General features: G+C 41.8%; 1 protein-coding gene across 2 annotated transcripts; it reads right to left on the reverse strand.

The window, feature by feature from the left end:
• Positions 1-607: 607 nt before the first annotated feature.
• On the reverse strand, positions 608-22,847 carry LOC132989766 (collagen alpha-1(II) chain-like). Of its 2 annotated transcripts, XM_061057599.1 has the most exons (54): positions 22,544-22,847; positions 20,477-20,683; positions 19,259-19,275; positions 19,075-19,107; positions 18,304-18,336; positions 18,112-18,165; positions 17,600-17,692; positions 16,900-16,977; positions 16,294-16,338; positions 16,095-16,148; positions 15,791-15,844; positions 15,512-15,565; positions 15,332-15,385; positions 15,141-15,194; positions 14,990-15,034; positions 14,793-14,846; positions 14,587-14,631; positions 14,443-14,496; positions 14,058-14,156; positions 13,912-13,956; positions 13,704-13,802; positions 13,548-13,601; positions 13,346-13,453; positions 13,183-13,236; positions 12,942-13,040; positions 12,762-12,815; positions 12,132-12,230; positions 11,835-11,888; positions 11,678-11,731; positions 11,512-11,565; positions 11,252-11,305; positions 10,238-10,282; positions 9,938-10,036; positions 9,248-9,355; positions 9,073-9,126; positions 8,889-8,942; positions 8,708-8,761; positions 8,064-8,117; positions 7,861-7,968; positions 7,686-7,739; positions 6,964-7,017; positions 6,702-6,863; positions 6,441-6,548; positions 6,051-6,158; positions 5,886-5,939; positions 4,841-4,948; positions 4,697-4,750; positions 4,462-4,569; positions 4,297-4,350; positions 3,649-3,756; positions 3,258-3,546; positions 2,550-2,737; positions 2,204-2,446; positions 608-2,098 (listed from the first exon to the last, which is right to left on the reverse strand). In XM_061057599.1, exons 1-54 carry the CDS (start codon positions 22,635-22,637, stop codon positions 1,952-1,954), a joined length of 4,464 nt encoding a protein of 1,487 aa, XP_060913582.1. In that variant the 5' UTR covers positions 22,638-22,847; the 3' UTR covers positions 608-1,951. The 2 variants fall into 2 exon arrangements, with proteins under 2 accessions (XP_060913582.1, XP_060913583.1); XM_061057600.1 differs by lacking the exon at positions 20,477-20,683 and having other exon boundaries at positions 22,544-22,846.
• Positions 22,848-23,305: the final 458 nt, after the last annotated feature.

Consider the following 23,305-nt stretch of genomic DNA (forward strand, 5'->3'; position numbering starts at 1 on the left):
AATAGGGAGTGTACTTTCCTGTATAAATTAAATGATTTTTATTTCGAATAATAAGCATATCAAGCTAATTTTTGAAATGTGAAGCAGCACTTTTTGTTATTGAAGTATGTACTTAAAGAGCTGTAATGGCACATTCTATTTTAAGTCAGATGTCAATGTTGGGTCTTAAGTTAAGCTTTTATTACTCTGGAAAGATCAGAGAGGAAGCTGGCCAAAGTACAGACAGAGCGGTGCAGCTGCTCAGCATTTTTACACTACAAAATACTTGATTCAAGTTGAGAAAATGTTCTTTATTTATGTCTAATAGATCAGACAAACAGGAGGCCACTACAGCCAGCCCCACCCTGAAACCGCAGAATGAATACAGTACTTTTGTTCCTGTAGCAAAGACACACTTGCATCCCAGTCTTAAGCTTTCACACACTCACACACACACACACACACACAGACTATGCACTCACAGTCGAGAGTAACTGACCTCATGAAATACAAGAGTTACAAATGAAATGAAAGAAAATCATAACGGGTTCTGTTGAAAGAAGAAATACGTTCCCAAGGCATTTCTGTTTTTATTCAAAACTCAATTAAAAATCAACTTCAGTCTTACTTCGGTTTTCCTTTTATTTTCCAATTTACATCAATTAGAAGTGTAACAAAATAAAAACAAAAATGATCATCATAAAATTAGTTCAAAAAATGTACACGCCCTCACACACACACAGACAACCCACCCTGATTGATTTTAAGCATCCGTCTTTGGAGTCCTACGTTCAGCTTTGGGGGTACTTGACTTTAGAGGAGGCCACCAAGCAACCCACTGTCTCCCCTGTCTTAACCCGACTGCACCCCTCCTGCAGGGTGGAGTGTGAGCGTGTGGTGTGAGGCTAGTGGGAATTAGGGTTGGGATGGGGAGAGTTTGGTGGAAACTGAATTACAGAACTCATAGCACCTTCTGAAGAGAGATCAACCCAAAGCACAGACAGCCCCAGATCCACCAGAAAGCAAAACTCTGGCCTGCTCAGATTTTAACTCAACATTTTTCACTTTGTTTGTCAGCGTGAGGTAGCATTACACAATCTGGATGACTACGATAACAAGAAGCAAAATTAATTTCATTCAAATTCTTCAAAGCTAATTTTTGGATGAGAGCTGGGCCTTCCTGTGATGGGCAGTCAAGGGGTACAGGACATCGAAACGCACATCCCAAATGTAACCTCACTTTCCAAAAAGTGTTGGTGTGCATATAGACACATGTACACACATAATGTGGAAATATATATATAAAACCATCTGGTTGTTTATAAACACAGACTTTTACAACAACAGAACCAAGGATTTATAATACACAGTAAGGTAAGGTTTTGCTCAGGCTCATGATGGACAGGCCTGGAGCACCTGGATTTGATTTTAGAATATTTTTGTTTATCTGATTCAAAACGTCGTATTTGTGTGTCAGGAGGGAAACAGGGAGGGAGGTGGAGTAGGACCGGGACAGAGGCTGTGCGGCTATTCTGTAGTGGAAATAAAGGGGGGGCTTGTTTTACTTACAAAGTGAACCCGTCCAGTCCTACCTCAACTCTGCCCATTCAGGTTAGACAATAAATAAGTGACATCAAGTCATGTTTCTATTCTCCATAACTTGTTCGCTTGGTGCCTCTTCCTCCTGGCTCGGACTCATTCCCGTCAACGTCGGGCCATGGGAAACATGACTGGATCTCAGGAAGCGGGTTGACAGAGAATGCTGGTGTGGTGTACAGATATTGCCGGTGCCCTTCAGTGCTAACATCCAGGGAATAAGACTTGGAGAGCACTTCATTGTGAGAGAAAAAGTATCAATTTTCTTTTCTAATTTCCAGTCTTCTTTATTGTGGAAGTTTGTGTGTGTGTAGTGTTTCATGGTTGAGTTTATTTATTTCCTGTGTTTTTTGGGGGGCCATTGTGATATTCCACTTTACAAGAAGCAGACAGCGCCTACATCCACTCCGAACTCCTGATCCGCTCCTCCGATGTCCATAGGAGCAAAGTCCACGATTGGCAGACGGGAGGTTTTCTGTGTTTTGTACTGGAAGACAGTCTTGCCCCACCGGCCTGTGTGTTTCTGTAGGTTAGGATCAGAGAAATGCATTAACCACAGCCCTTTAAATAAAACAACCAAACACAACTCTTAATCATTGATAATTCTTTTTTTTCTTTTGCAGCTCACCTTGCAGCCATCCTCGGACACGCTGTATGTGAAGCGACTGTTGCCCTCTGCACGGATCTCGACGTCGTTGGAGCCCTGCAGCAGCACAGCCTTCTTCAGGTTGCCTGTTGCCTGGTCCATGTAGGCAACACTGTTCTTGCAGTGGTAAGTGATGTTCTGGGATGCTTCAGTGGACAGAAGCCTCAAGAAGGTCAGCTGGACACTGGCAGCGTTGGCTGCAGGGCCATCCTCAGCATAGCTAAACTGTACAATCAAAAAAGGGGATGGGGGATTTTATTAGCAACTTCCAAGCGTCAACATCATGCTGTTAATGATCGCTGTGCTTCTTTTGTCAAAGTGTACTCACGTGGAATCCTCCATTCATGGTCTCTCCAAACCAGACATGCTTGCGGTCCTTGCTCTTGCTGGTCCACCAGTTCTTCTGTGGTACCTTGGCGATGCTCGGGTAGACGCAGGTCTCTCCAGTCTCCATGTTGCAGAAGACCTTGATGGCATCAACTGTGCTGCCAATGTTGGGATCAACCCAGTAGTCACCTGTAGGGACGAGCAAAGGGGATAAAAAAAATGTTTAACTGAATGCATGTTCAGCAAATGTTGTTTTCATTTTTAGAAGGCAAGCTCATTTGAATATGTTGAGCAAGTTGTATGTGACCCATTGTGGGGGTGAACCACTCCTAAAACGTATGCATGCGTACTTCAGGTAAGGACATTGAGGTATCTGGTTTTGCTGTATTACTTTAAGGATAAGAAAACGCTCATCTTGTTCCCATGATGAACTTGGTGCAGAGACTTTATAAAGGTTTTCTACCTTCTACCCTTGGTATCAAGTAAATAACATCTGAGATGACCTCTTTCACAACCAATCATTAAAATGGATAGAGAAAGGTACACACTGAAGAGGGCTGTCTGTCTGATTATGTCACAGAGTGATGAGGCAGCCATCTTTGTTCTGCTGTATATATATATATATATATATGATTTACACGGCCTAGAGGTCTTTTATTTAATTTCCTTCTTATATATTTTTTTTATATTTATTGTTACTCGTACGTACCGCTCTTCCACTCAGGGTGGCACAGTTTCAGGTCTCTGCAGGAGCGAGCGGGGTTCTTCTGGCTGCCATCGGGACTGCGCAGGTTCTCAATCTGGCTGTTCAGGGACTTGAGTGTGGAATCCACCTCCACGTCGTGCTGTCTCAGGGAGCTGGAGGCCTCGTCAGCCCTCATGTACCTCAGAGGATCTGGGGACTTCTCAGTCTGGCCCAGACCGGCGAAGGCAGACATGTCGATGCCAGGGCCAGGGGGACCAGGAGGGCCAGGGGGTCCGGCGTTACCAGGAGGACCCTGAAGGAGGAGGGAAGTAAGAAATTGATAAGGGGGGGGGGTTGTTCAGTCAGGCAGGGAAAAACATTTTAAGGCATTATGGTGGTTTTAGATTGTACATACAGCAGGACCAGATTCTCCAGAACGTCCACGAGGTCCAGGGGGTCCGATAGGGCCAGGCGTTCCATTAGATCCGTCTTTGCCAGCAGGTCCATTTGGTCCAGGTGGTCCCTATGGAGAGTCAATGTAAATGTATTTACCGGACGTTTATGTTTAATTTAAAATGTAGAACTGCATTTTCAGATCCATCAACAAGCAAAAATATCTGATAGAGAAATTCAAATATTCAAGCCTTTTCTCTCCATTGCCTCACCTACAGACCCTTTGCCTTAATATGCATGAAGATTTCTGTTTGGTGACATTTCCCTCCATTTTTCTTATCATGCACAGTGCTCAGCTAATCTAGAAAAGATATGAAAGCCCATTTCCCATCTCAGCAGGAGTGGTTTCACAAATCACAGTCCCTCCTGTCAGTCTGCCTCTCTTCCGTGCAGAGGGTAATTACAAAACGCCTCAGCTGCCCATCTTATCTCAGCAGTGGGTAATTAAAGAACGTGGCCTTTCCTGTCCCCATCCACGTCAGGTGAATGGAGAATTACAGGAAGGCTAACCCGTGCCCTTCATTACCATCACAAATCCTGGATATTAAAGCTGCAGGATATAAATGTAAAAATGATTTTCACTCTCTTTTCACCTGCTTGGTTTTCTCACCTTAGCTCCGCTTGGTCCAGCAGGTCCAGAAGCTCCACTATCTCCAGCGGGACCCTGTAGGGACCAGAATTACAGATCAGAGGTAGAACTGACAGGTGACGGGAATATGAGACGAAAGTTTGTACAGCAGAGGTGAGCTCAGAGCTAAGTTTTTTGGTTGCTTACAGAAGATCCAGGAAGACCCTGCAGACCAGTGAAGCCACGGTGACCCTTCTGTCCCCTCTCTCCAGTCTCGCCAGCCTCTCCCTTGTCTCCACGTGGTCCTTGGGGTCCCTGGATTAAAGGTTTAACATGTATTAAAATGCATGGCTGCACATGAGTAGCACTTTTAATAACTTGAATCTAATTAAAATCTAAAAAACTTAATGATATTCTTGCAGTTTGAGATAGCGATACTTACAGCCATTCCTCTGGCGCCAGCAGGTCCAGATGGTCCTGCAGGTCCTTGAGCTCCCTAAAGACAGAAAGATGGAGTGAGTGCTTCTTTGTGCTCCCGTTGAAAAACCAGTGCACACAAAATGTGCCTTTTCCCTTTGATACTCACAGACTCTCCTCTGTCTCCCTGCTTTCCAAGGGGTCCAACAGGTCCGGGGGCTCCAGGGGAACCAGGAGCTCCAGGGGCGCCAGCAGGACCAGTGTTACCACGCTCTCCCTACAGGAGAACACAAGATGATTAGTGAGGATAAGAACAGTTTCTGGAAACTAGCTTTTTGTCAAACTTTAAAATGTCAAGGACATGGTCAGAGTTTTAAAGGACAACTTGCAGCTTGGAGACCGCAGCGAATCAATGTGCAGGAAAATGATTTAGAAAATATATTTTCAATTCAATATATGAAAGAGTACTCTACATTTGCTTTTATTTCTCTATCAAATACAGACAAGAGGATGTTAGGTAACACGGGGTAGTTTTTCGGGTGTCTTTAACTTTAATGAACGTGGATCTAAATGCCACTCTTGTCAATAAAGAGGAAGAAAAATCTTTAATTTATATGTAAACAGTGGACAACAGGCTTTTAATCATGATCCTGTCAGGTATCAAAGAGACCTGGAACAGTCAGGATAAGGAGCAATAACGTTCACAGGGCGAGAAACTGAGTTGTCGTGTGACCAGATCCAGAGAAAAGCTGGGCAGGTGTCGGTGAGTGACCAGCGTAAGCTTGGGATATCTAAAGGTGTTCAAATAATCATCTTGTTAAGTTTTCAATGACATTTCAAATGCTTTAACTGATCATGAGTAGTGGAATGTGGGAGACTAATACTTACTCATTACAGATACTTATAAGCAAGTATCACTTTGTATCAGTTCATATGCCTTTAACAGTAAATCTGTATTACCTGTATGTTTTATGTTGCCAAAAAACAAAAAACAGACATAAAGATCCGTGTGGTCACCACACAGATCCAAATTAAATATCTGTTTCTTTGCGCACTGCATTATTTTAACGGTAACTAAAGACCGGTCACATCCCTCTTTCCCCTCTAAATTTGTGCCCTCATGTCTTGTAAAACATATGAAAGTTTTGCCTTATAAGCCATTTCCTGACAGGTTTCAGTACTAATACTGTTAAAATGATGCTTAAGTCTCTCACCTTGACTCCAGTGGATCCATCTCTACCAGGAGGTCCATCTGATCCAGGGGTGCCCTGAGATACAGAAACATATTTTATTTGAACTCATTTTCTACAGCTGGCCAACAAGTTGGGAAGGTCCTGGTGCTCCTGGTGGTGTTATTTTAAAAATTGTGTTGTTCTGACCTCTCTTCCAGTCTCTCCAGAAGGTCCAGTAAGTCCGGGGGGTCCCACAGGTCCAGGGGGTCCACGGTCACCAGAAGAACCAGATGCTCCTTGTTTACCAGGTTCTCCCTAAAGACAGATGAAAATGTAATTATTACAATTCAGACGCTCCTTTTACTGTGAAGTGGCAGAATATATTTTGCTTATCACCTCTAAGAATCACTTCTTAGAGTAACGTCCCTCAAAGATTCTTTAACTCACAAGAGTTTATCTATCTTAGTTAAAGGTACATTAAGATGACGGTCTACCTAACATAAGTGTGTGTCTTTGGTAAAACATTTTTAGATATTTATCTGCTTCCATGGAGTCTAAAAAAGGCTCAAATCATACATTATTAAACACAGCACTTACAGAAGGTCCAGGGAGACCGGCGAAGCCTCTCTCTCCACGCTGACCAGGCAAACCAACAATACCACGAGATCCAGCTAGACCCATAGGACCTGAAGGCCCATCAACACCCTAAAGAGTCAGGAAAAAGAACACTTAACCTTTAATCACATGGTCTTTAATCGATTTACCAGTGAAATAGGTGCAATATGTGTAAATATCAAGTTAAATCAGCATGTGACTGAGATGGACTTCAGTGACTTGTAGGTTCAAAATCAAACTCACAGGTGGTCCATCCTCTCCAGGCTCTCCCTTCTCTCCTTGTATGCCAGCAAGTCCACGAAGCCCGGCGTCTCCTTGTCTTCCTGAAGGACCAGCATCACCACGAGCACCCTTTGGCCCATCTTTACCAGAACCACCAGCAGGGCCAGCAGCACCAGGGTTACCCTGTGATGGAAAGAGGAATATGTTCAAAAGGTAAGAAGAAATACATTTTCAAAAATCACCCAGGATCACATCAACAAATTAATTTAATAATAAAACTCACATTAGGACCAGGAGATCCAACTCTGCCAGCAGCACCAGGGAAACCAGTAGCACCCTGCCAAAGACACAAAGAGTTTAATAAACATAGCCGACATGTTGATATATGATATATCTATTATACCAATAACTAACTCAAGTAATACTGAAGGTGTTTTAGGGTGTTATAGAATATCCAGTGTTCAGCAAATATGAATTATTGATCTCCTTTCAAGCTGTCTGGTTTAAGGCCTTCATTCTCCTGTTGCTGTTTTAAATACACTAAAGGCAAGACACATATGAACTTAAATGTTTTTATTAAGTCTGCAAACAGACTGTGAGCTAATGTGCTATCTTAAAGAATAGTGTTGAATCTTATATGCCTTTTAAAGAGAAGGAAACCTGACATGTAACAACTCCTTGTATTGTGCATGTCGGCCCACTGATGTCATACTTAGTTTTTTGTAACGCCTTTGCACTTTCTACAATGTTAACTTTGTATGGGGAGAGGTAGAGGATTTCTAGTACTCTTCAGCATCCAAGCTCACTTTTATAAATCAAGGGGGTTTATCTTTATCCATAAATGTTTGCAGTTTAAAGGAGCAATATGCAATATGTAGTGATTAAAAAACATTAGAGAGAGCTGTCTCCCCCCTCAGTGATATATAGTAGTTTATGAATGTGATATGTATGTGATGAATTGTGTGAAATTCATTAATCTTATAAAAAAAAAAAAAAGGAACTTACAGGAGCTCCCTGAGCACCACGGGCTCCTTTAGGTCCAGACACACCAGTGGGTCCCTGAAAAAGAGAAGCAACATTAATTAATGAATCATTTTGGAAACATACTAGAGTGACTTCAAAGACTGTATATATCCATGACTGTGACTTCAGTTCCCAGGACTGTATTTTGAGTACCCACCACAGGTCCAGGAGCTCCAGATGGTCCCTGAGGTCCAGGAGCACCACCTTCTCCCTTCTGTCCAGCCTCACCGAGCTCTCCCTTAGCACCAGGCTGACCATCTGCACCCTGGATGTTTCCAAACGAAAAGGAGCATTAAGAGAATGTCACTGAATTCTAAGCAGTGTCAGTTGAACTACATGTGTCGTGGAGACTATGCTTACAGGAGGTCCAGCAAAACCAGCGGGTCCAGGAGGTCCTCCCTCACCACGGTCACCCTGCAAGAGGACAGAAGAGACTTAGGGATTAGGGCAAGTACTGGGTGAGACACTGATGTTGTTTTTTTCAGGCCCCCAAGTGTTAACCCTATACAATAAAATTGAAACTGAATTGGAACAAATTGATTTCAAATGAAAGAGGGGATGATAAAACAGACGAACAAGATATAAAATAAGAGCTGAGATATCAGAGGAATGGTCCAGTCAAAATGTAGTGTACAGCTATCCTGTCATCCTCCTGTTCTTCCTGCATTAGGACACTAATACTCATGAGTGGTAGCAGGTTTTCATATTCAAACCTTGTCTGATAACCATCAAATATCTGTCATCATCTTTACCTCTCCCTGTATAAGTAACTTGTCTAAGACATTTCCTTTTAGTTAACTTTCATCTTACCAATACCTACATATAGTCATTGTAATGCTACCATTTTTTAGCAACAGCATCATGCTCTGTCAAGGACAAAGGATCCTACAAAACACATCATTGTCTTTACAGCCCATTTTCTACCAAGTTGTAAAACCAGCTGCAAGAAAACAAATAAAATATTCATTAAAAAAAACAACTAGAAACAAAAAAAGGGGACTTACTGGAGCACCACGAGCACCAGAAGCACCAGTAGGGCCACTGGGTCCGGTCTCACCCTAGTTTGGAGAAAAGCAGTCAGTCAAACCACAAAACCGAAGTATGAATATTTTAATACAAACACAAATCTGTTCAGAGTCAGACTCAGCTGACATCATCCTCCTCTCTGAAGTAAAGGATTCTTACTTTAGCACCGTTGGGTCCAGATGGGCCGGGAGGACCAATAGGACCGGTCAAACCCTGAGAAAAGAAATGGAGAGATACGATGTGAAAAACAGGATGTAGAAAACAGAGTTTGGGTGTAACTGAATGTATTTTTTTCTGTCAGAAATCTTCACTGTGACAGAGACAGGATTTGTTCTGAACTCACTCTAGAACCGTCCTTTCCAGAAGCTCCCTCAGGTCCTTTCTGTCCGTTGTCACCCTGTTGAACAAAGAGGACGGCTGTATTTTAACCATACATGGAACCACAAGGCCTCCGGTCATGACATTATCTGTGTTTAGTGTGCCATGAATTTTTTACTACAAAAGAATCTGTTACTCACTCTGTCTCCCTTTGGTCCTGGGATACCACCAGCTCCTCTCTCTCCTGGCATTCCCTGCAGGCCTGGGGGTCCCTGAGATCCAGCAGAACCAGCTGGTCCAATGGCTCCCTGAATTTGAATCAAAAAGGATCTTGTCATTAAAACTGTGTTTTGTCTGCTTAAGAATTCGAGAAGGTTAATAAACCTCAAATGTATGTAACGTAAATATAAAGCCACAGTCAGCAGCCTGTTAGCCTAGCTTAGCACAAAGACTTGAAAATGAGGGAAACAGCTAGCCAACATAACTCTGTCTGCTCACATAACTAGATAACTCACTGGTTGACAAATAATATGGAAGAAACACAGAATAACTCAAGGAGTAGTATCTCCTTAAACTATAAAATAGAATGAGTTTTAGTGTCATTTAGTGCACATTGAAATTTGCAGTGCTACTCTAAAACAAATACGTTCAGCCGCAAGCACATGAAGATATTGCATTCTGTGTAACCTACAGGGTTATTGGACATCTGTATAGTAAGAGTGCATGTTAAGTATTAAGTAATAATGTACATGAAAATGTGATTCTTCTGGGCGTAGCTTTATGGTCAGCATCTTTCAGGCTCCACATTCACACATGGTAAAAGTTGAAACCCCCTGCGAACATGTGAATCCAAACACAATATACTGTATGTGGCAAAGACCTTCACCGACCTTGGGTCCATCAGTTCCAGGTGTTCCTGGGAGTCCACGAGGTCCCTGTAGACCCTGAGCTCCAGCACCACCCCTCTCTCCGGGGAAACCACGCTCACCCTGTTAGGAGACAAGAGGACACCCGATCAAAAAGAGAGTTCTTCAGTTCTATGATGTAAGTATATCTGAAAGCAAACCATATATAAATACCAAACATGTATGACTCAAGTTGAACATCATTAGAGAACCTTTATAACCAGCGATGTATGTATTAGTCTTAGGGAAACTGAACATCAATAACATGAAACCATGGTAACTCACTCTTGGCCCAACAGCACCAGGAGCTCCACCCTCTCCAGAAACACCCTGCAGAGAGAAAAGATAAAGCAGTGTTATTTCTGTGTTGAAGGTAATAACATACATCTACACTTTACACAGTTGAGCTCTCATCATTACTCGTTGTTGAAAAGACACAAAATCTGAAAACTTTGATCCAGAGTGTTTCTTCACAGAGAAAGTCATTACATCTGTCGTAAAGAGAGATGCTGTAACAGATCTTCACTGAAGAAGGATCCTTATTATGTGCAGGAAAATGGTTGTATTTCCAGCCTTTAGTATGCTGTTGTGTCTTAAACAGCAGGGAATGGTTGTTATAGATTGTCTTCAAAGAGCTTTGTGGAAATTCATTGAATGAACAGATTTATGTGACAAAGATAGTTTAGCCACAGCGCCGAGATCCGGAGTTGAAACCAGCCAACCAATGTGTTGAGGACTGTAGCCAACTGCTGCAACTATGAATAACAGCCTTACATCTATTGTCATAATTCACAATATTAAAGTGAATCTAAGAGCTGCTCAACTTCAACTTCTTTAAGTAACATAATCAGTCCTCCTCATTTCATTATCATTATAGTTGCAAATGTTAACATTAGGCTGCTCGGTCTATGATCATACTTAGCTGTTACTGCTAATACTACACATACTTTTACCATTATTACTGGCATTGTAGCTATAAATCTTTTCTATTCATTGTAGTTCCATCCCTCTCTTTCTGCATCTCCCTCTGTTCCCTCACAACTGTTCCAGCAGATGGCTGTTCAACATGAGTCTGGTTCTGCTCGAGGTTTCTTACTCTTAAAGGCAGTTTTGTGTTGTTTTTACTTTGCTTAAGAGTAAGCATAATAAGGTCAAAAATATCATCACTTGCTATGTAGTTGGTACTACTGTGTACTAGCTTTAGGTAATGTGTAATTCGTAGACAGAGGGGTGAAGAGGTTTGTCAACAACACTGAAGCTAAGGTTGAAACAAATCCCAAGTAACAAGTAAACACTCACCTGGTCTCCTGGTTTTCCAGCCTCTCCTGGGGCACCAGATGGTCCAGGCAGACCCTGTTCAACAGGAGCAAAGGGATTAATTACATGTTACCTGTGAAAATAGATGCTGCTGTTTTCTTGTAGTGATGGCTCTGCGGTTGTAGTCTGTCAAACAATGTACACTGTCGTTTGTACTCGTTTTGAAAACGATCAAGCTCTGGAGTTGGTGATGTTGTTCTTTATTTTACTTTATTTTGGGTTTAATGAGAAAATTAACTCACCTGGAAGCCAGAAGGTCCGGGCTGTCCTTGCTCTCCTCTCTCTCCAGCAGGTCCCTATAATACAAATCAAACACAGGGGATCAGTGAAGAACACAAGCGATTGTAAACTCTGTAAACTATTACAGTATGACATATCTCACAGCGTTAATTACACAGAAATACTCACAGCAGGGCCGGAAGGTCCAGCAGCACCAGTCTCACCATCTTTTCCGGACAGACCCTGTTCAGAGAAGAGTGTTCAAGTTAGGAAAAGAGATCTGGAGACAGGAAATGACGAGTCCATTTTTGAGTTTTTAAAGAGGCGTGTCAGAAAATGTACTTACTCTCAGACCAGGAGGACCTACAAGACCCTTCTCTCCTGGCTTTCCAGATTCACCCTTTAGAAGAGAAATGACAGTGAATGACCTTTTGAGTTTTTACCTTACGGTGGTTCAGGATAAAAGATGGTCATATTTAAACACTAGTGATATTTGGCTTGTTAAATACTGTACAGCTGATTTTCTTTACGACTTTGTATGATATATTCAGTCTGTGCGTTGTTAGGTTTTTAGCATTTTCTTGTGTGGGATAGCAAAGACACCCTAAGCGTTCCTACTTAATAAATAATAATAAAAACGTACATTAGCTCCCTTTGGTCCAGGGAATCCCATCACTCCAGGCTGTCCACGGGCTCCCTGAGGACCAGGTGGGCCGGGGCGACCGTCCTCACCAGAGGCACCCTGTCAATGACACACGGTAGAAATGAGAACTCTACAGAAAGCTACAGATAACACTTATCGTTATATGAACATGTGCATGGACATTGTGGTGCTATGTCTTAGCAGAATCGGAATCTAATTTATTGGCCAAGTATGTACAGTAGGCACATACAATAACTTTGTTTAATGTTTTGCATCACTCTCAATGTTCAGACAAACAAACTGACATAGCTACTTTAAAGAGGGGCAAGTTAGACGAAGGTAGCACAAACCTAAACTACCAATCCAGGCCTATGGATACAGAAAGTTTGAATATACTGTATATTAAAACAACAGATTGTAGACAGATAACAATAGTGCAGTAGTGATAGTAAGACTATTTTACTAGAATGTAAATTTAAGTTCATGTGTATTGAGCATACACTTAGCACAAGCTAACTATAACAAATCAAACTGTGCATGCCCTGAACTACTACCAGTTACTAGGAGCACTTTCCCCCTAGAAAACACACTGCAGCTTCACAAAGCTTTAAGGGCTAATATTGTACTCACAGAAGCTCCAACTTTGCCTTGAGGACCAGCATCTCCGGGACGACCAGTAAGACCCTAAGAAAGGCACACACATTTGGAGACTCTCAGTAACATGAAGCCAAATGAGCCATTTCAGGTTATAAGTTAGAAACACTGTCAGACTCTTTCTAGGGCAGTTATAAGTAAAGATGTAGGACTCACTCTGGCTCCGGGGAGGCCAGACTCTCCTGTGCGTCCAGGGTCTCCAGTAGCACCTTTAGGCCCAGAAGCACCAGGAACACCACGGTCACCGGGGGCACCCTGCAGAAGGTAAGATGAAAGAGGTCAGCCTTAAACATCAGTCAGTTATGTTTCAGTCTGGTAGAAGCATAACAGCTGGTTTTATGACAATAACATGCTGGAGTTGGTTCTGACTGAAACTGAACTTTTATACAGGACTCACCTTAGCACCAGCAAGACCATCCTGACCTGGGAAACCACGGTTACCAGGTGCTCCCTGGAAAGAATTGAAAAGTGATAAATGTGATTAGATTGTGCATATTATAACAAAAGTCATTCAAATGTTTGCATTTTCACAGATATTACTGTAAATCCTGATTACTTACTCTCTCTCCTGGAGGTCCAAGTGGTCCAGCAGATCCAGGCTCTCCTCTGCCTCCTCTCTTTCCTTCCTCTCCAGCAGGGCCAGGGGCACCTTGAGGACCAGAAGGTCCCTAACAACAAGAACAAGAAATGTAAGATATGTTTCAGCTTTTTTATGGTATATATGGTAAGTTATCACTTATTAAGTCAAAGTAATCTACTCACAAGCTCTCCCTTGGGTCCAGCTTCACCTTTGAATCCAGGAAGACCAGGGTCACCCTGAACATGGCAAGAGAGAAGAGAGTCAGAACAACAAATATTCATTTAAAGAACAAGTGTTTTTTGTTGCACAGAGTTTACAATTATTTCTGAGTGACTTACAGACTGTCCCTTTGGCCCCAAAGGTCCTGTAGCTCCCTGAGGTCCAGGTGGGCCACGGGGGCCTGGGAATCCAGGAGCGCCAGCAATACCAGAAGCACCCTTCAAGTAAGAAAGACACAGCAGAAAATCAAAATGAAGTAAACAGTAATATTATGAAATATAAAGAAATACAAGCCGTTGGAAGGCTTTAAAACCATGATTGACTCACAGCTGATCCTTTAGATCCAGGAATACCATCAGTACCAGGGTTACCCTATAAAGAGGAGGGAGGGAGAGTCAGTGCATCATACTGGGAGAAAAAAACCCTGAGTAAGAATGGTTCAGCTGAATGAGGATGAGTGATGACAAACGAACCGATGCTCCAGAAGGTCCGGGAGATCCTGGGGTACCAGCCTCTCCACGGGGTCCCTGTTGTCCTTCAGATCCACGGGCTCCAGTAGGACCAGCTTCTCCCTGCCAGACGACAACACATTTGTCAATAACAGGTGAGGAAAAAGTTCTATTTAATTTACCTGTAAATCCAACACATATAGATGGGATAAAATATGTCTCTGTTTAGATACAATTCATGCGATCACTTTTTTATTCTGGTATCAGGCATATTGGAGTTTATCGGGATTTTTTTTCATGCAATCAAAGTGAACAAAATACCAGTTGCTAGAAACTACTTCAGGAGGAACCTATTGATTTAAAGGTAAAACTGAGGATGCTTTATAATGGTGAGCTGATTTAAACAAACCTTGGCTCCTGGAGATCCTGGGAAACCGGGAGCTCCAGCAGGACCAACAGGCCCCTGTATGCAGAAGAAGAAGCAGCAGGTTAGGGTACATCTCTTCTAAAAGCAATAATTAGTTGGATACTAAGTGGAAGCTGTGGTACATACAGGAGGACCAGCAGGGCCAGGCAAACCATCATTTCCACGGGCACCCTGAAGAGTGAAAAGACAGCACAGTCAGCGGTGTACACCATAATGAAGAGACAATGAAATAATGCATTTCTTAATGATTCAACGTTATGATAAACAAATACAGCAAACTGTAATCATATGGATGGTCAGAGGATTGAAGGGGAAGTGAGTTTGTTACTCACTGCAGATCCAGCAGCTCCGGGACGTCCCCTCTCACCAGGCAGACCGCGTGGGCCCTATGACAAAAGATGCAATTATGTAAGTCTACCTCGATTACAGCTTTGATTATTCATCTTCTCTATAATCTCATTGTGCTACCATTCCATACTAGGATAACCAAGATGTATATGGCAGACCAAATAAAGCACTGGAAACTCACCATGGGTCCAGGGGCTCCATTTTCTCCACCAGCACCAGACTCACCCTGACGGGAACAGAAATCAAAACGATTAAAAGAAGTAACTGGAGCAACCGCATGACAATGGGATATTTTTTTATATTAACACAAAAGGTATTTGTGGTGGTCTTACCTTGGCTCCAGCAGCGCCAGTTTCTCCCTTAGCTCCATCCAAACCAGAATGACCCTACAAAGAAACAGGACAGTGTTCATGAGGACAAAGACGCCCTTCAGTCCTTAGATGTACTGAATGAGAAGTTACATTTATAGGAATACATATCAGCTATGTATACTCTGTCCAACATGAAAGGTGGAAACACTTACTCTGTGTCCTTTGATTCCAGGTAGACCAGGAGTTCCAGGGAATCCACGAGCTCCCTGAAATACAAACCCAAAACGTTTGCACGAGGAATACTGAACTCATGTCTGTTGACTTCTCTTATCGTCTACGTGTGGTGAAATCCAGGAGTAAACAAAAGATGAAATCTCTTTGCGTATGCTCACCTGAGGCCCTGCAGGTCCACGCTCACCAGCTTTTCCAGGTTTGCCAGCGTCACCCTTGAAAAAAAAAAGCAGATAGTGGAACTATCAATTAAGAAACTGAATAGTTATGCTTAAAGGACTCGGTGGAAAGCTATGCATGTTCTGTGAAGTCATCATTTTTACCAGTATTGTTAAGAGATAGACAGTGCCCCCTGGTGGTGCATATGGTTATGAGTATAGGGAGTTAATTTTTTTTTTACAGATGTGGATTTTTAATGAAGATTAAACCTTGACACTTACATCACTTCCAGGTTTTCCAGAAGGTCCAGATGGTCCTCTAGGTCCCAGCGCACCCTGTTATGAGAACAGCAAAAGTAAATTATAAGTGCCATTTATCTTATTCCTCTTTCTTTAGTGCTACACAATATAAACGCTGCGTAATCTGTTGCTGTGATTACACATTTGGATAGCTTCACCTCAGTACACATATGATACTTTTAATAATCAGTATGTATTTCTGTAGAAGCTGTCATAAGTCCTAAACATAACAACTAATTTTGACTGGTACAATCTTAATTGGGCTGATGCATTCTGGGATACTCACAGCTGGACCAGGCTCTCCAGCCTCACCAGGGGCACCTTGGAAACCCTGTGGCCCCTAAAGATGCAAACGACAGAAAATGAGTATAAAGGAGTTTTTTTTTTTTAACATATCAACATTTTTTTCTTCGTATTTCAAGACCAGTGGCTTGGTTATTCTGATGAATCACATGATAATATGGAAAAGGATCGAATATACTTACAGGAGCTCCAGAAGGTCCAGGTGGACCACGAGGACCCATGGGACCCTGCGAGACGACCACAAGATGTAAGTACACAGTTAAGTTTCTAATACCCCACAGGGTGACACACTACTAAAATAAGTAACTGAAATAAAACCATTCAACCTAATGAGGGTGATGAAAACCCAAAAAACAAACTCCACCTCGGGCTCAGAAGATTTAAGAAAAATGTATTTTTAAGGTTTTTAATGTTGATATCAACTGACGGTCCTGCATGAACTTTGTAAAATCTTTGACTTGGGATTTCCCAACTATACCTAATTTAGAAAAAAATATTTCTTAAGGCAAATATGAATGTAGGTCGAACTCTTTTTAAGAAGTGTAAAGTCAGCAAGAATGAAGTAGAATTCTTATATTGGAAAAAAGTCAGCTGACATTTTTTTTTGGAGTGTGACTACTACACCACAGGGTGGCAGCATTGCAAACTTCTTTTACTTTTACTACCTGTTCTGGGCAGCATCTCTGAGACAAGCGAGATGTCAGTGACGAGGTCTTATCATTTTGTAAAGCTAACAGTGAACAGTGCTCCCTCTATACAATATACTGACTCTACAGAGCTCTCCTTACCATTGGTCCTTGCATCACTCCCATCTGAGCACCTCCGGACTTCTCATCAAAACCTCCAGCCATCTGAGCAGCAAAGTTCTGAAAAAAAATCAGATCAAATAAATAAAAAACACAGAACAGACAAAAAATGGGAGTCAGCTTATGTCATTTATCCTGTCTGAGCTGCCTGGCCGTTACCCAGAGCTGCAACAAAATAAGATTAACAGAATGATTTACTTAAATTGTTCACATTAAAGAAAACAACAAAAAAGATGCCTGCACCTGCACCATGCTAAAGTAAGCCAATGTGTTCCTTCTTTACCACTGTATGAAAGCTTACTGAATGAAATCCATTTGGACAGTAAGTCTGCAGTGTGCTTTCTCATTCTTAACAGTTTTATGAACTTACTTTGTAATGGTTTCATGCATGGATCAACTTACATGCTCATTCATTACTTCTGTTCTGAAATTATCTGCAGTGATTTTTACCATCATTTAAACCCAGGATTTGGTGATGGTAAAAAAACCTCATAATGCCCTTCATTTATTTTAAAACGTCTAACCATTAGGCCATCTCATCATATTTTTCTTTACCTAAGCATTTCTACCACTATGCATTATAGTAGGTGAACTAGAATAGGAGTATAACAGTGATGTTGGGTCTTAAGTCTGAGTAAGAGAAGTAAGATTTAATGGACTATTGTCTATGCCCTAGACTCACCCCTCCAAGTCCTGCTGGTCCAGGTGGGCCAGCGGGTCCGGGGTTTCCAGGGGTGCCAGGCTCACCGTCTCTTCCTCGAGGTCCAATATTTCCCTAGGGAAAAGAGAGAGAGGGTCTTAATCTTAGAATCACCAATCCCCAGGAATACTAAAGATGACTTCAAGTCAGAAACTAGAAAACTGAAAGAGTCATGAGAGCACTTTCACCATATTTCAATCACAGTGAAAACCCAAACACGGGCATTAAGATGTTTTCTAAGATTATTATTGGCCACTCTTGTTTCTTGTTGTATTTGGTCAATGTAAGCTCTTTCATTTCAGTTGAAATGACACTCTAATATTTAACAGTACAACACTGGATAATTTTCTTAACTGTTTTTGAATAACCCAATCTAGTCAAAGGCCCAATGCTGAAATCCCACAACCACAACTACATGAGATGATTTCTTCTTAACTATGTACTGAGTAGATGGGTGGAATGGTGTTTTTTGGACACCATGTGTTGTCCCTTACTTTATCACCCTTAGCGCCAGCTTCTCCACGTGGTCCTTGTACACCTGAGGGGCCCTGCAGAAACAAAGATATTTGTCTCATTAATACATCCAGTATGCCTAAAACTCCCTATAAAACAGATTACTAATATACTGCACCAATAACCAATAATTCATGATTATCTCGATAATGTGAATGAAATGTGATATTTACCATAGGGCCGGGTGGTCCTTTCGGTCCTACAACCTGGACACAGATGAAAAGAAAGGCATTCGTCAGAGTTCTGAGGCTTATTTCATTAATGACTCTTTATAACATGACTAATCTTTCATGTTGTGTCTGGTACAACCAGTTTCTGGAAAACATTCCAACTTTGTAGAGGCAAAAAACACAATGTGATGAGGATTACATTTGACAGGACAAGTTTTTACTGAAAACATCACCTCCTCTTAACCTCTGGTTTGGCTGACTTTATTCACCTGACATGTGCACTTGCAGCGATGCTGCTGAGAGGATCTAAGAGGATTTGATCGGGTTCATTATGTCCCAGGAATGCAGGGTTTTCCTCATTTTATAGAAAGTTCAATTAGGGATTAGTGGACATTGTAGTTAGACTCTTATTAGTGAGTATGCCCCTTAAGAAGTGGGAAACTTAGTGAATAACAAAAAGATGGATATTTTCTCAGGATTTGGGGAGAGAAACATAAAATTCAACAAAAACAAGATAATGAAATTGTGAAGGTGATTGTCGTTGGAATGAATCGACAGTGTTGGTGATGAAAAGGGTCCACACTTAAAATATTCACTCTGAATAGAAACAACAGAGGCTAAAAGCTTTTGTAAGACTAGTTTTTGGTTTTCTAGCTCAGGCCAGTATTTGCTTTGTGTATCAAAGTGTTTTAAGTGAAAGTTTCCTGTGGAGAAACAGAGTTACTACTGAAGTTAATACTTAAGTATGTTGACCGGCAGAGGATTCATACTTACATCTGCGATATCTCCTGGTTCACCTTTCTGCCCCTAAATGATAAAGAGATACGAGACATCAGTGGCCTGAAAGACTTCACGGAGATACAAATGCTCATTGTGACACATCTTAAAGCATGATCTTGATATGGTAACTTGTTGAGTGAGTGAATACCAAATATTTTCCCACAACCCACTGCCTCACCTTGGCACCGATCGTCTCTGATGTTGTAGATGGATGTGTGAAGGTGGAGGGAAGGAAAAAAAAATAGTAGAAGGGGTTAACATTTGGGACAATTGAGTGTTTTGATTCTTGTCTGTGATTCTTGGGGTAAGGAGACCTGAAAAGAAATGGAATCATGCTAATGTGATCAAATGACATTCACCAAACCCAAAGGCAAAGGCCCCACCTAGATCATATTAATGGTGAGGGGTAATTCCAAGGGGGATGAAGCAGAAGCAAGGACCGGGAGATAAAATAAGTACTTAGATATGATCCTTAAAGCATAATGTTAAAACAAGCAAAGGTAAAAAAAGAAGTATAAAAGCCGTAGTACTAGCTGGAGTCTAATGGACATCTAAAAGCTCATTTTGAACTTAGATTATTATAGAAGACATTTATACCTTTCTGTTAAAGTATCTTTGAATACTTCTATTTCTGATGACCTGAGTGGTTTATTTTTTAGCAGGAAGTCTGATCTCAGCAAAGGTGTTTTAGTTTTCACCGCTCCATCCCCTCTTTAACAGCTTGTCTGCATTTGTTAAGAATCAGTCAACTGGTTGTAAATATCATGGATCAGAAGTTCAGACAGCACAGGAGTGCAGCGGTTCAACCCTTTGACAGGTTTATCTAGGTATTCTTCATGTGATGCCTCACATTAAAGGAGAGCTCCCATTCTGAATTATGTGGAATAACTTCAATTAAGTCAAATAAATAATCGACTTGAGGCTCATTATGAATGCAGGTATTGAGTATCATCTTAGTATTGAGTTAAAATAAGCAGAAGTGTTTGACTTGATTTGGAGGAGAACCAGAAGACACATGTCAGAATCCATCCGATTCCTCATGAAGTCAGCCTTCATTGGGGATGAGATCATCCTGATTATGTCGCTTATCTGGTTTGCATCCAAATCAAGCATGTCCTGTTCACTTTGGAATAGGGAAACCTCAGGATCTGATTGGAGGAAAATAAATGTATTGACTTAAACTGAAGTCACATGAAACTAATGTGTTTCATTGCAGGTAAAGCCATGTACATCTACAGCGTATCTCAAATCTATTATCAGTGGCTTCTACAGCCAAGATCAGGCAGAACATATAGATCCTGAGGAAGTTCCCGATTCAAAAGTGTCAGCCAGGGGGACATAAATGCAAGCTTAAAGAGTAATTTATTTATGTGAATGTGAATAAATAAATTACAACCAATGGGGGCACTGGCATCAGCAGGGCAGATGGGACAGCACTCTCCAGATGGGATGATAGGGTTGGCACATTCTTTGATCTCCTCGCAGATTATCTCATCGCACAGAACTGCTCCGCTGTCGCACACACAGATCTGACACGGCTCGGGCTTCCACACATCCTTATCATTATACTGATGGCCGTCCTGGATGCAGCCGCCTGCCTCCTCTGTGGTGGCCAGCAGGAGGCGCGTGGCAGAGGGGGAAAGGAGCAATGTGAGAAGACGGGAGGGTTGAGTTAAAGAGAGAATTAGATAGGGAAAGTTATTGGGAGATTAAACAGTGTTGTTGGAGTATTAGGATGAAAGGGGGTCAAGGGGCACGGCAAAGGAAGTAGGAGGAGTAATAGCAGTATGGGGATGAGATGGAGGTGGGGGTGTTTAGTGAATAAAGGGGAGGGACATAGAAGAAAGAAGGGGGGAAGATAAAAGTTATCTTATATCAAATAAAGGCTCATCCTTAACTGTAGCACCAAGGACAGAAACAATGTATTAAAAAAGCATAATGCAGAAATAAAAAGAGCCTGTTTGTATGACATGGATAAATATGGAGTAAGGGTCCTTACGCTGATGAACAGGTGCAGCTTTAACCCCCAAAATACACTGGTACAAATCAGTAGCTGTGGAGCACTCGTACGTTTTAAAAGATTTAAAAATAACTTAGATTATTTATTATTATAAAACCTCAGATTTGTGTATTTTATGGCAGCTTTGAAATGTCAACACCAGTCACAGTTCACAGTTGTGTCTAAAGCCCTGGTTGAAGTATTTCAATTCATTGGCTGAGTATATTTAACCTGCAAGGCCTGCTCTCCTGCTCGTATGAATGAACCCCTCTTACAGGGATACTGTGCCCAATTGACAAGCTGCTGCCGTAAGTAAACACAAGGTCCTTTCTAAATTTCTCCATCTGGACCCCATAGCTGTGTCAAGGGCCAGTGCAAACACATTGGGGAAATAAGAATGGGTGATTTGTTTAATGCACACAGTTTAGGGCTGCACCTTCTAACTGCTGCTGTTTGTTTTTTAAGCAGATCTGTGAAAGCGATACTTAGCACGTACATGTTACAAAGCCGCTTAGAACCTGATCTGGAATGAGTTTAGCTACTTAGAAACTGAAATCTGTGCTTTCTGCTTCACCACTGTTTTTTTTTTGTTCCAATTTGTTGGTTTGTTCTAAGAGCTGATTAATGCTTTAATAGAGAGGGAATCTGAGGCAGTGAACATAGAGCAATTAGGAGCAACTTTCTAAAAATACAACTATACGTCCATCATCTGTTGACTCCCTGCTGTGCACTCTGCCCCTTGTTCTACTCTTGTCTTGCTACCCTTTGAGCCTGCTAGTCTGGGGTCAAGTCCTGTCTGACCCTGTCACGTCACACCAAGAAAAATCCTGAAACTGCTTCTGGCTAAACCCTGTGTTTGAGCCTAATGTTCTGCATCTTAAAAAAAAGAACTCTTACACTCATAGCTCACTCACCTTGTAAGATTCTTATTTGTATTACAAGTTTTTCTGGGACTAAATGGTAAAAATAGAAGACATCTAAAGCCATTTCTGGCATCAGTATCCTGCGTTAGACACGTCAATATAAACAAAGAGCAGAAGGAGAGGCTGAGCTGCAGGACCCAGGTGAGGACAAACAGACACTTGTTCACCTGGTCCTCCATCCCACACAGATGTGCCTTGACAGCCTCATATATCCTACAGAATGAAATTATTATTATTATTTTACTTGTAAAGACTACTAATAGCCTGCTTAACATAAAACACTCGCTGAATCAAAAAACAATTAACAACATCAATGTTAAGGCATGTGATGTAGCAGAGAAGCTGAATCCCAGCCCATCACAGGTGTACTCTTCATTCGACTTGACACAACAACCAATTGATTTGTTTTCCACTGTCCTCCTGAAACTTCACGTAGAGAACATTTCAAAAGCAACAGAAAGACAGCAAATTTACCAGAGTAACAGTCCACATTATTTTGGTAAGGAAAAAAGAAATATTCAAGAAAAAGTGTGCAACTTACGGTCATCCTCTTCTTGGCATCTGACCACGGATAGTAAAACAACTTGGGATGCTACAAGTAGCAGAACAGTCCTTGAGTCCACAAAGCTGAACATGTCTAAATATTAGACATGCAGTAACTTGGGTGAGAAGTGAAGAGATGGACGAGACCAGGCTTTTCAGTCAGTGGTGTGTTAAGTGTGAGATCCCAGAGACTTATGGCACCATGCAGTCAAACTCCTCCAAAATCTAAGTGGAATCCAACGCGGGGCCCCAGCTGGCACTCTGCACCCACCGCGTCAGGGCAAGCACCGCGGTTTTATGTCCACTGTGCCTTGTATGGATCTTCGTATATTCCAAAATACCAGTCCTTCCCCCAGACCCCCTGTCAGGCTGAAACCTGAACCTCATCTCCCTCCCCTCAATCTAACAGCATCTACTCTCCCAGGGAATTTTTTTTTTTTTTTTTTTTTTTAACTCCAGCCCTCCTTCCTCCTCCCTTGACCTGCTTGGCCTGGCCTGGCCAAGAGATGCACATTCACTTTCACATTAAAAAGGCAGCTACAAGTGGCAGCAGAGAGGTCAAGCTCTGACTTGACCACATGTCACTGAGGATAAAAAAAGAAATCTCAGAGCCGCCTGAAAAAATAACGCATTGAAGAACTTTTGTATACATTTCAGAGTCATTTCTGTGTCACAATGACCAACATATAAAGTACAATCTCTTACAGTGTACATGATGAGGTTGATTAGGTTTTATTTATAAGGAATGACCATCTGGAAA

This window comes from Labrus mixtus, chromosome 15 (genome assembly GCF_963584025.1).
Source record: "Labrus mixtus chromosome 15, fLabMix1.1, whole genome shotgun sequence".
Taxonomy (NCBI): domain Eukaryota; kingdom Metazoa; phylum Chordata; class Actinopteri; order Labriformes; family Labridae; genus Labrus; species Labrus mixtus.

Coding starts and splice junctions, on each gene's coding strand:
- LOC132989766 (XM_061057599.1), bottom strand. CDS start 22,637: ATGTTCAGCTTTGTGGACTCAAGGACTGTTCTGCTACTTGTAGCATCC. Junction 12,231..12,761: donor AAGGCAAAGTTGGAGCTTCT/GTGAGTACAATA, acceptor TGTCATTGACAG/GGTGCCTCTGGTGAGGACGG. Junction 3,547..3,648: donor CTGGAGAATCTGGTCCTGCT/GTATGTACAATC, acceptor CTCCTCCTTCAG/GGTCCTCCTGGTAACGCCGG.